Source organism: Haemaphysalis longicornis, unplaced genomic scaffold (genome assembly GCF_048455015.1).
Source record: "Haemaphysalis longicornis isolate Haplotype H1 unplaced genomic scaffold, Haemaphysalis longicornis Haplotype H1 scaffold_12, whole genome shotgun sequence".
Lineage (NCBI taxonomy): Eukaryota > Metazoa > Arthropoda > Arachnida > Ixodida > Ixodidae > Haemaphysalis > Haemaphysalis longicornis.
In genome coordinates, this window is record NW_027526225.1 from 13,876,836 (window position 1) to 13,894,771 (window position 17,936).

At 45.7% G+C, this 17,936-nt stretch overlaps 1 protein-coding gene across 1 annotated transcript; it reads left to right on the top strand.

Annotated features, from left to right (window-relative positions):
* Window positions 1-1,605: 1,605 nt before the first annotated feature.
* Window positions 1,606-11,224, top strand: LOC144161514 (uncharacterized). The gene is made up of 3 exons (XM_077692175.1): window positions 1,606-1,641; window positions 2,057-2,839; window positions 11,135-11,224. The coding sequence occupies exons 1-3, from the start codon at window positions 1,606-1,608 to the stop codon at window positions 11,222-11,224; spliced, it is 909 nt and encodes a 302-aa protein (XP_077548301.1).
* Window positions 11,225-17,936: the final 6,712 nt, after the last annotated feature.

A 17,936-nucleotide genomic window follows, 5' to 3' on the forward strand; every position in this document is an offset into this window, starting at 1 on the left:
GCAGAAATTGGGGCATTGAGAATCATCGTCATGGCGCCTTGGACTAGGTTGTGGGGCGTACTGGCCGGCAAAACTACGACATTAGCCACGCCAAGATGTAGAATGAAGATGGCGAAGAGGAATCAGCAGCCGTCAAGAAAGTTGAAGGTTGCGGCAGCAACACGAGGAAGTGGGAGAAATTACACCGATCAAGACGACGATGAGCAACCTCTTTCTGCGGTGCCTGATGTCCTGGGTGACTAGGCAGCAGCACACCAACTGCGGCTGCGGGACTACCGCGGTTTGTGACTGATGAGAGAATGCACAGAAGGCAACTTTGCGGTGATTCTGAATTATATGTCGCCCTCTATATTCCACCAATTTAACACAAAGTACCGCAGCCTGAAGTGGAACAGTCTACCACATGATGTTTTGGATACTTATCTGCGTTCTGTTTGCGATCATCACATCGTCAACCCACCGTGGGGGTGCAGCGCGATCGATTCTACGATGAACGGTTCTAGGCATATGTGCGATGACATGGCCTTGGTAAAGCCCTCCTTTCCTTTATGACCTTGATCTCTTTTGGAGTGGCCTGGGTTTAAGAGCAGCTGCTGGAGCCCCATTGCATCTCCCGAACCATGGGCTAGCAGGCGTACAGATGAGCCTGATATTGTTGATGTTTATGTCCTCCATCTTTACGATCATGTCGTCGTCAGTCGTGCAAAACGCAGTCTTATTATAGGTCGAGTACCTGTCTTCACTCGGAAAATACTGCGTGGTGTTCTGAGGTGGGCTGCAGTGGCGTAGCAAGGGGGGCGGGGAGGCTGACCGAGCTTCAGCCCCTCAACCCCCCCGAATTTTTCCCTGCCGTCGCCGCGTTGCTTGTTATGCCTGGTACGTCGCATGTGAATAAAGCTGCCTAACCTTCGAAAGTGCTGCGATTAGAAACGTTCACAACTCAATGTCTGCCCTACGCATTGGTGCTTACACAAAACGAAGGGCCTGAGGGGTGCGAAACGCGGAGGGATGATTGCGGAGGGGCGCAGCTCCGAAAGCGACGGCGCCTTCAAGTCAGCCGAGCGCACGGGACGCCAAAGGCATGCGTTTTGTCCCTTTGTGCGAGACATGTGGCAACACAGAGAATAATTGGGCGGCTGTGTCATTGTTAAGTTGGGACCAGTTGTCAACACCAAATAATCGTCTGCGCACCTGAAAACTTTGATCACAAAATCTTGGATGTCCCCGACCAGTTCCCTATCCAGAGAGCCAAGAAAAATAGCGCTCAATGCAGGTGCTACTCTCGAGCCAATGCAAACCCCACTTTTTTGCAAGTACGTCTTCCCACCAAAGCCGACCACAGTGCTGCTTAAGTAAAAGCTCAGCAATTCTAGGAAACTCTCCGTCGACATACCGGATGTGTTACGGAAGGCCACCTCGTCATTCTCTGCTGTGATGCATTTTTGAACACACGTCATCAGCTCATCTTGGTGCATTGAATAGTAGAGTTCCTCTACATCTATGCTGAACCCAGAACAATTTTTGGTGTTCAGGGATGACAAGTAAGAAACCACTCCCTGAAAGTTTGTTACCAAAAAAGGGTCGTCTACACTCAAAGGATTCAACATGCGCTGCAAAAACCCTGCTACCACGAGCTGCCACGTATGACGCTCTGATACTATTGCTCGGAAGGGGATATCTTGCTTGTGTGTTTTCGCGGAGAAGAAAACATCCAGCAGCGCTCCCTTCGCTTTCTGGACTTCACATGCTAACTTCTGCAAGTTCCATTCCATCAGGAGCTCTAACGCTCGCTTTTTTGTTTTTTCAGGAGTCACCTTAACTTCCTTGCAGCATTTGCCTAGTGCTAGCAAAGCTTTCGCTTGAAACATTCGGAGTATTCGGAGTGTATTCGGAGTCCCCGTGCGCATGCGTGCCCCCAAGAAATCATGTGACATAGCCTATATATATGTGTGTTTTTTCTGATAATAAATTTAGTTGAAAACTGCGTTGTGTGTGTTCCCTTCCCTTGGCCCAGTTTATTTGTGCGCAGTTCCAGTCATGAACCATTTTCAACTAGCCCGGCTTTCCACTTTCTAGTTTATCGGGCCCCTTTTCTGTGTGTAACTACTTAGACCTCACTAATCCAGCAGTTCTCGTCTCGCTAATCGCCGCTTGTGAGTGCCGTTCTAGAGTGTTAGGCTGGCACGTCAGACGAAGAGTGACTCCTGTTGAGGTACGGGTGGTGACTGGATGGATTCCTCCTTCTGAAGGGCACGGAAGAAGAATAACGAAAACGCTTCGGTCGGAATGCTGGAACCAAAAGAGGCACTTCAAGGACTGTCTACGTGTGGCTTGTGCGCGGAACAGCAGTGGAGAGAAGTCCTACAAAGTGTTCCGTGAGGGGAGTGCACATGCTGACTGTATCACGGAAGCACTGTGGAACTATGTTCGTCCATTCTTACCCCGGAAAGAGAAGAAACTGGCGGCGGAAGGAAAGCTGTTGATTCTGGGTGACACTCCTGTCCAGGAACGACATCAAAATGTCCTAAAAGTGCGACCCAAGTGCTGTGTGGAGCCTTCCCTGAGCGCTGTGGAGCAGCTGGCCCTGACCAGAGATATCGCAAGGTGTGTACCTGAGAAAGAAAGAGAGAGATGCGTAGTTGAATGTGTGGACGCTGTATGTAATTTAAAGAAGAGCCATAGAGTTAAACCCAAAGTGCGAGATGTTGCATGCCACTTGTCCGCCAACGGCCTGCGTGTCATACAATCGGACAAAGAAGGTCATTTCGTGGTGCTTCCTGAAGATATGTTTCAAGCGAAAGCTTTGCTAGCACTAGACAAATGCTTCAAGGAAGTTAAGGTTACTCCTGAAAAAACAAAAAAGCGAGCGTTAGAGCTCCTGAAGGAATGGAACTTGCAGAAGTTAGCATGTGAAGTCAAGAAGGCGAAGGGAGCGGTGCTGGATGTTTTCTTCTCCGCGAAAACACACAAGCAAGATATCCCCTTCCGAGCAATAGTATCAGAGCGTCATACGTGGCAGCTCGTGGTAGCAGGGTTTTTGCAGCGCATGTTGAATTCTTTGAGTGTAGACGACCCTTTTTTGGTAACAAACTCTGAGGGAGTGGTTTCTTACTTGTCATCCCTGAACACCAAAAATTGTTCTGGGTTCAGCATAGATGTAGAGGAACTCTACTAATCAATGCCCCAAGATGAGCTGATGACGTGTGTTCAAAAATGCATCACAGCAGAGAATGACGAGGTAGCATTCCGTAACACATCCGGTATGTCGACGGAGAGTTTCCTAGAATTGCTGAGCTTTTACTTAAGCAGCACTGTGGTCGGCTTTGGTGGGAAGACGTACTTGCAAAAAAGTGGGGTTTGCATTGGCTCTAGAGTAGCACCTGCATTGAGCGCTATTTTTCTTGGCTCTCTGGATAGGGAACTGGTCGGGGACATCCAAGATTTTGTGATCAAAGTTTTCAGGTACGCAGACGATTATTTGGTGTTGACAACTGGTCCCAACTTAACAATGGTTAAAGAAAAAGTATTGGATGCATTCCGTACGCGAGGGAAGGGGTTAAAGTTCACCTGCGAGGCTCCGAGTGGGAACAGCTTGCAATACCTGGACTTGAAACTCGCTTTTGAAACGGATCATGTCTGTTGGCCGTTTTCGCCCCGTTCAGAGAAGCCACTTCTCAGCTTTTCTTCAAACCACTCCAAAATAGTCAAGCAGGGTATTGCAGTGGCATGTTTAAAGTCGGCAGTGAAGAAATCTTGGCCACACGGTGTGGGGCAGTCCTTCAATCAGCAAGTAGCGCGGCTCAGGAAGGCAGGCTTCCCCGACGCGGTGTTATTCGTGGCGAGCAAGAAAGTGAAAAAAGCCATCCTGTCAGAGGGCAACGGTTCCAAAGAAAAAGGACGTGATCCTAATGAGCGAGGCCCGCTATCGGTAATCCCGTATGTGCACGGGTTATCACATCGATTAAATAACGTGGCAGCGCGATTTGGTGTGAAGGTGGCGTTTTCGGCAAAGAATAAGCTGAGTAGTGTGTGCTCCTTGGTTCGAAAGAAGTTCGAACAGCCCCAAGGCACACAAGAATGTACAGTGCGTCATTCGAGGCGTTTTGTTGAATGCAAGAAAAACGTCGTATACCGCATCCCGATGACATGCGGTCATGTGTATTTAGGGCAAACTAGACGCTGTGTCGAGCCTCCAGGGGCGGCCCTTCACCCACTTAGTCCTCCACTGCGCAGAATGTGGTTGCACGCCATGTTTTGATAACACAGATATTTTATTTTCCCACAAGAAACAGGTGACAAGAGAGTTGGCAGAAGCCTTCCCCATTTCCTCTCACAAATATGACTGTGTGAGTCACCCATCGCTGGTCTTACTGGATAAAGAGATTAACCTGTTAGCAACGCACGTGTAACGTGTATTCGGAGTCCCCGTGCGCATGTGTGCCCCCAAGAAATCATGTGACATAGCCTATATATATGTGTGTTTTTTCTGATAATAAATTTAGTTGAAAACTGCGTTGTGTGTGTTCTCTTCCCTTGGTCCAGTTTATTTGTGCGCAGTTCCAGTCATGGACCATTCCCAGCGGATTAAAAATATCTGCGTGTTCATGAAATTGCAAATGACACTTGGGGTGCGGCCTCACCCCGGCGACCATTGCTGGTAAAGCACTGCCTTACCAGAGCAGGAATGGCTACCCTGGTGTTGTAATGGTCACAACCTCCCATGAACACGCCAATTAACCGACGAGGAGAGATACTGGTGGGATTTGCAGAGAGGACTAGCCTGAGGTTGAGGAACGCATTCTTTCACAAACGAAAGAAAAGGAAATGGACATGGTAAAGTCCAGATGGTACAGCAAAAAACAAAATTGACTTCATTTTAAGTGACAACCGAGGTACTGTGCAAGACGTAGAGGTGGCAAATAAGATTCTGGCCAGGGACCACAGAATGGTTTGATGCAAGCTAATGCTGAATATGAAAAGAGGAAGGAGGAAACTCGTGAAAACTAAGAAGCCCCACAGGGGGTCCGTAAGAGTCACATCGCACGAGTCTAAAATGGCTCTTATGAACAAATTCGCCCTTGTAGATGAGCACAACGGGAATGGTGTAGACAGGCTAAATGAGAACCTAACATCCCCAATCAGTGAATCAGCAGCAGCTGTGGGAGAAGCAGAGCCTAGGGAACAAACTGAAAAAGGAATAAAGAAAAAAACGAAGGAACTAATTGCCAAGCGTTAGAATCTGAAAGTGTCAAGTATGGCAGATCAGATTGAACTAACCGAGCTGTCGAAACTGATTAATTAGCAAATGTGAAAACAACGACATTTGTTCGTATAACATGGAGGAAACGCTGCAAATAGGGGGAATCTTGAAAGCAACTAAGACAGAGCTAGCCTTCGGCAAAGACAGAATGTACGCACTCGGAGAAGAGTAGCGTACCTTAACGTCAAACGTGGATGAGATAATAAAGGGAGCAGAACTATTCTACACCAGCCTGTATGCCAACGACCTTATAACAGAGGAAACTGCTGAGCGTACGAGCTTAACTTGCGATGTGCCACTAGTAACTTAAGAGGAAGTCAAAAGGGCTCTCACAGTCATTAAAAGAGTTAAAGCTGCAGGTGACGACGCCATAACCGCTTATCTTTTGATGGGGGAGGAGTTCTTGTTCTGGCAAAACTTGGTGTAGTATTTTCGGAATGCTCGAAGACTGAAAAAGTGCCCATAGCCTGGAAAACCGCCAACATCATTCTTATTCATAAGAAGGGAAATCCGAAGGACCCCAAGAATTACAGACCCATCAGGCCACTCTCTGTTGGCTACAAGCTGTTTACCAAAGTTATAGTTAGCCACATAGGTGACAGCCTGGATTTCCAGCAACCTAGAGAGCATGCTGGGTTTAGGAATGGGTACTCAATCATGGATCCAATTTACGTTGTCAATCAAGTTAAAAAAATATCCGCAGAATACACTAAACCCCGTTACATGAAATTTATAGCCTATGAGAAAGCGTTTGATTCCGTACTCACCGAAGCCTTGCCAGAAGCACTAAAAGTCCAGTGAATAGACGATACCCACATAAGACTTCTGGAAGACATATATGAAGACATATATTCGCGGGCACGATAACCCTCCTGAAGCAAAGCGATAAATTTCCGATCCGGAAGGGAGAGAGACAGTGAGATACCACTTCGCCAAAAGTATTCAGAGCATGTATAGAGGGGGCATTCAGAAAGTTTGACTGTGAAAACATAGGATTAAGGATAAACGGGAAATACTTCAGCCATCTGAGGCTTCGCGGACGACATAATATGTCGGAGTGAGACTGCAGAACACCTGCAAACAATGCTTCAGGAACAACAATCAGAAAGAATGGGCGTGGGGATAAAATAAATATGAAAACTAGGCATATAAAAAAACTTCCTCTTCAGCTTAGGAAATAGAACGGCAGAAGAACTAGGACACATTTCCGACAAATGGTTAGTGCTGGCCCCAACCACGAAAGAGAAATCTGGCGCAGAATACGTACGGGTTCGGGAGCACTCTACAAGCACTCACAAAGCATGGAAGGTGATCTGCCTCTGTCGCTAAAAAAATACACAGCCAGTGCATACTGCCGGTTATAATATACCAAGCTTAAACTTGGCGCCTCACTAAACAACTGGAAAGCAAACTTAGCTCGGCTAATTTGACTAATTTTACGTCCATCCCAAAGCTCGAAGGAACTGGTTCTTGTACTGGAGAAGATGTTTCCCTCTGCACGCGCCAAGCTCAGAAGAAGGTTTTACTCTTCGGAAGACCACTCAAAATACATATTTAAACTTTCCCTCGATATCCTTCCTATCGGGGAAACAACTTACATTTAAGACCGCGAAACTGACTTTGTCGTTGCATATAAAAGTTAGCCAAAAAAGAAATCGCGACCAAAGTGCCCCCAAGCCTCCCCAACTGCATTTGATTCTCACCTCTCAGTTACACGTACGAACATACGCAGTTTGATGCCAAAACCGGAATACGTTGTTTCATTGCTAGAGGAGAACGACATAGATGCCGTGCTTTAACATGGCAGGACAACTGAAAATGATGCTTGAGGAGTAATCCGGAAGCACGGCCGTGGGGACAAAAATAAATATGAATAAATCTAAAGTACTGAGGGATACGCGTGCCAAAACGACCTCTTCAGCCTAGGAAACGAAACGCTTGAAAAAGTATAATAGTATAAGTATAAAAGTATAATAGTATAAGTATCTTAAATAGATGGTTAGCGCTGACCCCAACGACGAGAGAGAAATCTGGCGCAGAATAGGTATCGGTTGGGGAGCACTCGAAAAGAACTTCCAAATAATAAAAGTAAGCCACCTCTGTCCTCAAAAACATTTACAACCAGTGCATACTTCCGATTAGGACGCATTGAACTGAAACTTAGTTCGTTATTAAACAACTAGAAAGCAAACTTAGGCCTGCTCTGTGTTAGGAGTAACACCGAGGGACAGAATACAAGCTACCTGGATCAGACAGCAAGCTAGAGTGGATGATATCATAGTTGAAATAAAGAAAAAAAATGAACTCGGGCTGGCCATGTAGTGAGGCGAACCGACAACCAGTGGAAAATTAGGATTACAGAGTGGATACCAAGAGGTGAGTCTAGAAGAAGGGGCAGGGCAGTGCATCTTTGCAGGGATGAAATAAGGAAAGTCGGGCGTAAACCCGAGTAGCGCAGGACAGGAGCAGTTGGAGGGCACTAGGAGAGGCCTTCATCCTACAGTGAATGTAAGTAGGCTGATGACGACGACGACGATGATGCCAAACATCAGGACCAGGGACTGAATTTACCGAACTTACCAGAACCAAAATGTGAGCAAGCCGTATCAAAGACAAAAGGTTTATGTGGAAAATAGAAACACGCTTTTAAATCTCCAATAAGGTTGACGTCCGCTAGGTCAGCGAAACACCACGTTCAACGATATGGTTTACAGAAATTAGGAATCCCAGATGTTGATGAAGCAAAGTAGAGACACGGAATAGCAACAATGCCTAACAAATGCAAATTTCACGATACGGTAGCACGAATGACTTGTATACAAGGTTGTGTTGGGCGCGAGGTCAGCTGAGAAAGAGTTGCACCATAGTGCATTACAAGGCGTTTGGAGTGCGACCAAAGTGCCCAATGTCCACTTCGGACATCAGCTACTTAATGGCAGTAGTCGGATCGTGCGCTGTTAGAAACTCCGTAGTATGTGAAATTCGCCTACCGTGGCTACGCTATTAATTTAGGCAGCAATAGACTTCTCTGGGTGGTCGCATGCTTAGTACAATATGCCACTAAATAACGTAGTGACATTCCTGAGTTTCTCTTGTATACAGAGTTTGCCTACGCCGATACTGGTTTAAGCAAGATGCAGTTAGCTAAAAGTACAAATGGCAGCGTAATAGAGATTTATCTCTCTGTCCCGTTAATCTAAAACTACTTGTATGAGGGCAATGTCAGAGCTTAGGTGAGATAGTTGCTTTTTGGTGCGAAGTTTTATATTTGTTGGAAAGCGGTTTGATTCTTACAACCCATGATGGTTTACAGAATCCGACTTCAGTGGGTTTATCATTGCACTGCAACTTATAGAAAATAAACGTTTTAATCTTGAATTGCTGTGACCTAAGAAAAATCGTAACGCCTGAAAACGTTGTTGCCCAATGTCCACTTCGGATGCATCACATTAGCTCAACGCAAAATTATTGCACCTGACAGGGGACGAGTGATCAATGCGTTCCTACATGGTGCAGAATGTGTTAAACTCTTTACACGATTGATTCCCGCCAAAAACAATCGGTAGTCTCAAACTGCATTTCGTAAGCCCGGTTCCGAACGGTGCCGAAAGAATCACAGTTCGCCATTTAAATGTTTGGAGCAACGCGTCGCTTATATGGAGCCCCTTGCGCGTGCTTCTTCTTGCGCAAAAATGGCAATGCGGAGTACATACCGTCTGTTCGGGGGTACGCCACAAAACATTATGCAGAAGAATCGTGAGAAAGGGGAATGCTGGCAGAGCTCATTATGCGAGGAGGAGCGGTGGAGAGGAGGTCGAAATGTAGGAAGCTACAGCGGAGAGGAGGTACCATGCGAGAGAGGTTCAAAGCCACCCGGCAACCTGTTCGCAATAAATAGCGCTTCAAAGAGCGTCGTTCAAAGCAGTGGTTCACTTCTGCACTGCTTCCGGCAAGAGGTAGATAAGCCACAGTCGCAGGTGAGAGCTTTTACACATTACTCCACTATCAAGGTACCAAGTTGTTCTTGTGAAACGTGAGAACCTAATTGCATGCCAGTCATTATTATAAATGCTGCAGTAGTGTATTCGTCTTTGGAGTGTGTTACTTGTAGGACTATATCGAGAGAATAAATAAATTTGCGTGAGTAGAAAGAAGTTATGGCATCAAATCGAATTTTGTTGCACTATGTGATTGACAGGATTGGTGGGATTTTTACCCAGCCGTTTCTTTAGGAAGGCCGAAGTGGCGTCGTAAAATTTACCGGTGAATACCCGGCATTCAACTTCATGGTTATTGTGGCGGTTTAGGATTGCATCCACACCGCTGAAGACAGTTGGTCAGGATTCTGTACACCTCACTCTTTTATAAGAAGTATAAACCATTGCGGATCAATGCAAGCATACAGCTAGCGACAGGAATAAAATAATATCCACCGCCGCATTTTTTGAAAGTGTTTCGCAAAGCGCCCAAGGGCAATCAACAAGCTGTGCACTCTACGTACGGCTGCAGTTATGATGCATCTATCAAGCAGTGAACAAGACAAAACTATAAAAAACAGTGCTACTGGAAGTGCATATGGCCGCCTTGGATGCAGCTTTCACCGCTGGTCGCAATGTTTACTCCCATGAATTTACCCATTTTTTCCCAGCAGCTCTTGTCGTTTCTGGAGTGCTTTATACTAAATTTTGCCGAAGTATTCACTGTTTATTGCTTTATCTTTCTGTGCCGGCTGAAGTCTGTGCGGTAGTACGATCATGGTTTTGTTTTCTGGTGGAGCACGACCTTAGCAATGCCGGTGTGTCATCCGGTAACGTTTAGGAGGCTGACGAAGACCATTAAATGTTTGAAAAGTAAAAATTGTCTGTTTTCTTATAATCATGTGCCTTATTAACAATTGTCTGTTTTCTTATGATCTTCGACCAGATTGTAACTCAATTTTATTCTTTATTTATGTTGACACATCGGCTTCTGTAAAAAGGAATAATCTACACAACTGTAGCTGAGGAGTTGAGATTTACAAAAAAACAAGAAACACATTGCAAGATATTGAAGCTGTTGATCTTTTATAACAACTTCAATTTCTGGCCACCATTGGTTATAATGCAGCCGTATAATGGAGTTGTAATCGAGCCAACGTGGTCTCGTGCCTAATGTTTCCCAATCAAAGTAATAGTGTCCAAGATCACATAATATATGCCAAATTGAGCTGCAGCAGTGGTGGGCTGCCCTCACACCTGTTCTAGAAGAAGTTGAGTTGTTCAGGACATACCTTTGCTCAAAAGATTGATAAGGCTTGCACAAAAGCGGCGAAGGAGCCCCGAATCGGTCATGTATGTACTTCGGAGTTGCCTATGATGTGGAAATTGTGCTTTGGGCAACCAGGCCGCCCCAATCACATGGGGCCACGGTGTCACAGCACTTTCCGATTACCGGCGTGGTCGAGTCAGGCAACACCATGTCCAATGGAAGGGCAACTTCACTGTCAAAACAAGAAAGAAAAGAGAATAGCCGGTGGTGTTGGGGCGGGATGCTCACCCGGCTTTTACGGGAAATCGCCCTTATGGAACGGGCGGCTGCAAAAGCGCAGGAACTTTTTTAGGCTAGAGTAAAGTAAGGTAGTGGAAAGTACAAGTCACAATGGTCGGCAGACACATGCATTGCGAGCATATCCGTGTCCTGTTAGTGTTTTCAATGAGTTCATTGGTCTGTGAGTGGTCCGCGGTGGTAAGGCTTGATGCCGTCACAAGCTACACTGCCCGAAGTCCGTGATTAGCAAAACGACGGCTCACGTGCAACAACGACCTCATTCGTGGCACACACATGGGGAAAGCGCCCGTGTAACGCCGTAACGCATGGCATAATCGGTGTCGACAGGAATCCACCTGCTACCAGAGTGGGACCAAGGAGGTTCACTCCAAGAAAGCCCAGTCTAACTCGATGGAATACCGCCAAAGAGAACAGTAGAGGCCGTGCAAGTAAAATAATCGACGCATAGTGATAACTCCGAGACTCGCGAATGTGACCTTAATTGGCACGTCCTGAAGCTGGCGGAGGATCTTACAACGGAGATTCAGATGCATAGTAAGAATCGCGCCAGGTCTATTCGCCCGAAATTCTTATGCACTTTGAACGCGGCACTGATTCCCGTGCTATTTGCAGTTCCTCAAATGCGTGGCCCCTTCCGGCAAGAAACGCTACCCTTCCACCGGCTGCTGGCAAGATCGGGCTGACGGCCGCTTAACAATAGTCTTATCAACGGACGCGGAAAGCACTGCCGCTCCAAAAGCTGGACTGCGCAGGACAGGAAACGCGCCACTAGACGGCGGGAATCTACTACAAAAAACTAAAGGATCACCTACGGCGACCCAGCCATCTGTTCAGCGGCGGTGTGCTTTGAACGGGGCACTGATTTCTGCGGTCTTTGCAGGTGAGAGTCATCATTGTATATTGACTGTGAAGATTTTGATCGCATTGCTGCTCAACCCAGCATTGACTGTAAATGATATGATGTCATCGTCATCATCAGCAACTTGTCTACACCCACTTCAGGGCAAAGGCCTTTCCCATAGATCTCCAATTATCCCGGTCCTGTGCTAACTGCGACCAATTTATCAGCGCAAACTTCTTCTTGATCTCATCTGCTCATCTAACATTCTGCCGCCCCTTGTTACGCTTACGTTCTCTAGGGATTCACTCTGTTACCCTTAATGACCAACCCTTACCTTGTTTTCGCCTTACATGCCCTGCCCACACCCACTTCTTAATTTCTACTAATATGTCTTTAACAGGTGGTTGTTTTCTGACCCACTGTGCTTTCTTCTTGTCCCTTAATGTTACACCTACCGTTTTCCGTTCCAATACTCGCTGAGTTGTCCTCAGTTTCCGTTGAACGCAATAGTGAGCCTCCAAGTTTCTGCCCCGTAGATGAGTACCGGTAAGATGCAGCTGTCATACTTTCTTCTTCAGGGAAAATGGCATGCTGCCATTCATTATCTGAGAGAGACGGCCGACTGCACTTTACCCCATTATTATCCTAAGTATCTCTGCCTCATGGCTGGGACCCGGGGTCACTACTTGGCCTAGGTAAATATGTTCGCTTTCCACTTTCACCGCCTGCCCACCTATCTCAAGCCACTGTTCCCTACACAGGCTTTTGAGCATTACTTTAGTTTTCTGCAGATTAATTTTCAGGCCCACCATTATACTTTGCTTGTCTAGCGCGGTGATCATGCTTTGCAGCTCGTCCCCCTAGTTATTTGGGTAGGCAACGTCATTAGCAAATCTGAGTACTGTGAATAACATTGGAGAGATTGTCCCTCCTTGTACGACGCTCTTATAAGTATTTTACTGCTCTCCTTATGAAGGACGATGGTTGCTGTGGACCCATTGTAAATACCCTCTAGTATTCTAACGCAATGCTCGTCTACACCTTGATTCCGCAATGCCTGAATGACTGCTGATGTCTGGACCAAGTAAAATGTTTTCTCGTATTCTATGAAGGCTATACATAGCGGTTGAGTGTAGTCAGCGCAGTTCTCTATCACCTGACTGATTGTGTGAATATGGTCCATTGTTGAATAGCCTTTACGAAGCCTTTGCTGGTTCATTAGGTTGACTGAAATCTAAGTTGGTAGAGATTCTGTTAGGGAGTACCTTGGTAAGCACCTTGCAGATGACTGACAGCAAGCTGATCAGCCTGCAAGTTTCAAAATTCTACATGTCACCTTTCTTATAAATTAGGATGACTTTGGCGTCCTCCCAAGATTGCGGTACACTCGCAGTCATTAGGTACTGCGTGTACCGGTTTGCCAGTTTTCTATTACAATTTGCCCGCCTTCCTTCAAGAGGTCTGCTGTTGCCTGATCATCAACAGGTGCTTTGCCCCCTTCCATTTCTTTCAAAGCCTGCTGTACTTCTGTCATTAGTGTTGGGATGTCTAGCTCCTCTGAAATACTTTCTCTTTCAGAATTATCGTTGATGTCGCGGCTCCTGTACAGATCTCTGCACGACTCCACGGCTACTATAACCATTTTCCCCTATTTGTGATGACATTGCATTGCTTGTCTTTAAGTGCATATATATGATTTTCCCCTATGCCTAGACGCCTTTCAATGCTTTCAGGCTGCCTCCGATTTGTACAGCAAGCTCAATCCCCTCCACATTATGCTTCCGTATGTCAGCTGTATTACGCTTATATATCACCTTCGAAAGGTGCGCTATAGTTCTAATAAGTCATGCTGTGCCATTTCATAATTAAATCTTTCGTCTCCTGGGAAAGTTTTTCAGTATCCTGTCTAGTGAACGCACCTCCGACTTCTGCTCCGCGACTTCTACTTCCCATATTTACGCCAATCTGATGTATTGGTGATTAAGGTTGCGCTTACGTGTCTGGAACTGCGGTAATCTCGGCACAATGGGCAAGTAAACGAAGGAAGTACAAAAGGCCCTTGAAGATCTCAAACGAGAGTTAGGGCTTACCTTCTAACCCTATAAAAGAGTGTAAAACACTATAGTTACACTTGTGAGTACTTACCCCATCAAATAAAAAGTGCTCGGCGCAGTGGTTTCCCAGAAAAAACTGTCGGCTGGAAGTTTGTCGGAACCGCTGGTAAAACAATCTTTGCTGAAAAATATGAGGACTCACCTTCTCTCAGAATGCCGCGCGTGGGCAATATTGAAACGATGACGAAATAATTAACAATATAATACCCGGGTAGTGTAATCTTCTTGAAATGGCCACGATGAAAACAGGTTGTTACTACTATGATTACCAGGATTTCAAAGAATGTTTTGATGACAACGAAGAAGATTTCCAAGCACAACTTTTGAAATGCCAAGTATTTAAAACAGGACCATTTATAAAGGAGCTTGAATTCCTTCACTGCGCAGTTTGATGCAATAGTCTTACGGCTACTTGGCTGACAGATGCAGACCTCATGCCTCATCTGAAAGGCTACTAAAGTGTAACTATGAAAATAATAAATCAAAAAGGTGAGTGTGCAATTATATATCTGAAAAGTAATTTACAATTCCAGGCTATTAATGATGTAGCTGCAACAAACGAAAGTGTCGAAATCCCATTTAATGTAAATCTTGTTTTAGGCACTTTGTATAGGCCACGCTCGGGCAATGTGTGGGTATTTGTGAGATTTAAAGGGGCCCTGAAAGGCATTTTGAGCACACTAAATGAAGTAGCGCAATCGTTAGATTGGGTCGTCGAGGTCATCTGGGCCAAGTATTACTCTTTTACGCGCAGCGGAAAGCTCACACTTTTGTTGCAAAGTTTGTCGCTTTTTTCTCACCCTTTCCTTCGTGTTTTTGGTCGCCGCCATCTCCACATGTCTACATCATCGATTCCCAGATGTTCGTCATGAGCTAGACATCCTGCTATTGGGCGGCTTTTTCACGCACTTCCGGCAAAGAGATGAGTCGTCTGCTCAGCGTCGACTCGCCGGCTGATCTGCCAGCGTAGTGCCGCAGTGCTTGGACATTTTACGACAAACGAAACAAGTGTAAACAAACGCTTAACCGTTCGTATTGAATGCAACACGGCCATAACACCACATGGATATTCTCTTACCGGAGTACGTTCCATAAAGAAAGCGTTGAAGCCCCGTGGCACTTCTTTCGTGCAATCGCAGAGAACGCCCTGAGCCGAATGCCCGGGTTTGACGGATACATTTTTTTCCACTTCAAAACAATCCAGAGATGCGTTTCGAACGAACACAACGTCACAACATGCGTTGCAAGTCTGAACCGCGATTGACAGACGATGGGTTGCCTCCTCCTGCCCGTCCGTAAATTCGGCACTCATCTCGCGCGCGGTTTGCGGGGACGAACAGCAAGTCACTTAACTCTGGCGCGCAAGCCGAGATGGATTTTAGCCACGCACACTGCACATACCCCATGCGAGGTTGAGTCGTACGTCGCTCGAGAAAGATAATCCAGACCACGGGAAGCACTATCCAGCCGCAGAAGCACAACGTCGCATTTCATCGCGAAACAAAGGCGTCCACAACACACACACCATCGCCTCCTGTAATGCCAAACGCATCTCACACTTCCTAATGAGAGTGAGTGGTACGTCTGCAGTGCCCACATGTCGCGAGGTGGGGCCCCGAGCTGAACCGGGATCACGCAACCGTAACTGACCTCTGGGGCGGTTTGTGCCTTGTTGCCAAGGCAACCGATGATGAGATCGTCAAAGAAAGGCGCTCGCTCCAGCGCTAGAAAGCTCAGAGCCGCGCCGGAGCATGTTTTGCCAACGTTGCCGCTCTCCACCACGCGTCGCCCCAAGCTGAACTGGTCCCATGATTAAAGCGTTTTGTTTACGGGTTCTATATCGGTTTAAAATGTCTTTTCACATGCCGCCGGCAGGAATTACCACCGCCGCAAAATAAGACCCGGCACCAGCGGGGCCACATCTGATACGGCGCTTTTTAGATAAAATGTGCGCGGTGCATGAAAGGGACCGAGCGCAAGATCCTCCCCAGTGGCTGCGAGTTCGCCGCCGATTAAAAGTCACGTGCTGCACTGCAGCAACGCACACTGCGAAAGGGCAAGGCCAGGCCACCGCACACATGAGTCCAGATTTTTCGTTCGCTTATCCATCCTTGAGCGGAGTGCGGAATTCAAGGTGTCAACAAAACTTGCCCGTGGCAGACGGCAGTCGGAGGAGCGTAATGCGGAAGTACGTCACCGCTGACTAGCGCAGCATCATGGGAGGGAGTGCTCGCGCGCGGTCAACAGTTGAAAAGAGGAGGAAACGCGGCGTGACGAAAATGCGCGGTTTTTGATTTACGATTTCTCAGCTAATATTCATCGCTTTGACAAAATTCTTGCGGGAGGAGATTGCTAATACATTGTCTTATTTGGTTACATGTACATCCATGCATCGGCGGAAGGTATTTCAGGACCCCTTTAAGTGAATTTTGTATCCAATGAAGGTACTGCTTATGATTCCTGGAGATATAAATTTTGATGTGATGTTGAAAAGCTCTCCTGTAAGGAAGTAGGTGATCTTAAAAACATATATGCCTGTAATAATGTGATCGACCTACCAACTAGAATCGCTGCTACGTGTATTGATATTCGCGCAACTATTATAGGTCTTGAGAATGTTTGAGCTGGCGTTCTACTAAATATTACACATCACCTACCAATATTTTGCCTTGGGTTCTTCGAAAATCGCTCTTCGAGAAAACGTGCTGAGTTTTTGTTTCGAAGTATAAACGAGCAATCCTTAAAGGAGCCATGAAGAGAAAATACAACTTCGTTTAATTTGAAAGAACTAGTATTAAGTATCTCACTCAGCTCCATTACAGCCACAAAAGCTGTTTCTTGAACAAAAAAAAGCAAGAAGGAATTCAAAAACTTTCAAATTTTGCGCCACAGTGACGCGTTATGAGCAAGAATGACGTCATACAGGCCGACAATAAAACATAATTTTCAGTGCGTTAACTGCACGTTAGCATTCAAGTGATGCAGTCAAATGGAACTAGAGGCCCCATTACAGACGTCCAGTCATGTGTCGTGGCGACAGGTCAGTTAGGCGGCCGCCAATCGCACAAACAAGATTCCGTGACGTCATAGAAAAGTTGCGGGAAATTGGCTAAGGGGTCGCGACTGCTTCACGCGTTTTCTTTCTTATCTCCGTTATTTGTTCGAAGATTGCAATGATATTGGCATCATTGTTATCGGGACTAAGCAGTCTTTCTAATAAACCAAACTTGTATTTTGTCTTCATGGCTCCTTTAAGGCGTGTCATTTGTCTCATAAAAAAATAAGTGAATTGGTCTCTCGTATAGACATAGAGCAGTCCAAAACCTGCATAAAAATTCTTTTTTACAATGTTTAAGTACTTTTTACTCTGCTTTCCCTCTTAAATATGGAAAAACACAATACGATAACGTTAGGAAGCCGTGGATAACAACGGCACTGTAAAAAAGAATCAAAGAAAAATATGAGATATTTCATAATTTGATCAGAAGCGTGATCCTGCACTGTTGGCTGATGTCACAGAAGTCCGGAAGAAGGTAAATTCTAATTTAGGAAAGGCGAACAGCGATTACTATTAGAGAAAATTCTCATATGTACGGGAGGACAATAAATAATTGTGGGCTGGCGGTAACGACCTGTGAACAGGAAGAAAAAAACATGGTAGTGCGCAAAAAATAAATGCATATTCCCGGCATTTCACTAGCGAAGAACTCACTCACCCGATCAACAGACCCTCTAAAAGTGCGGTGAAATACAGCGGACAACTTAAAAGCACAGATTACGAATAGAATACAATAAAATTCAAGACTCAATTTTTTTAACCAGCGACATTTGTTGAAATTATGATCATTCCTTGATAATGATGCAGCCGCTGGAGATGGCGGAATACAATCCCTACCATTCAAATATACCATCAATATGATTTACCCAGTACTAACACACATATTAAAGAGAACGCTGTAGACAGGCGACTTCTCTGAATAATTAAAGATAGCCATAGTCCCACCCGTTTAAAAAAGAAGGTGGAGTAGGCGATATTTAAAATTATGGGTCTTTTTAGTTGCTTCCCATTTTTTCGAAAATATTTGAAAGGGTTAGAAATGATAGGCTTGGTTATTTCTTCAAAAAACACCAAATAATGAGCCAGTTTCAATATGGCTTCCCAACAGATACTACT

Bases quoted from the DNA above. Each gene is read 5' to 3' on its own strand.
- LOC144161514 (XM_077692175.1), top strand. From the start codon at position 1,606: ATGCGCTGCAAAAACCCTGCTACCACGAGCTGCCAC. The intron at 1,642-2,056 runs GTATGACGCTCT...ATTTTCAACTAG, and splicing joins CTGCTACCACGAGCTGCCAC to CCCGGCTTTCCACTTTCTAG. The intron at 2,840-11,134 runs GTTACTCCTGAA...CGGTGTCGACAG, and splicing joins AATGCTTCAAGGAAGTTAAG to GAATCCACCTGCTACCAGAG.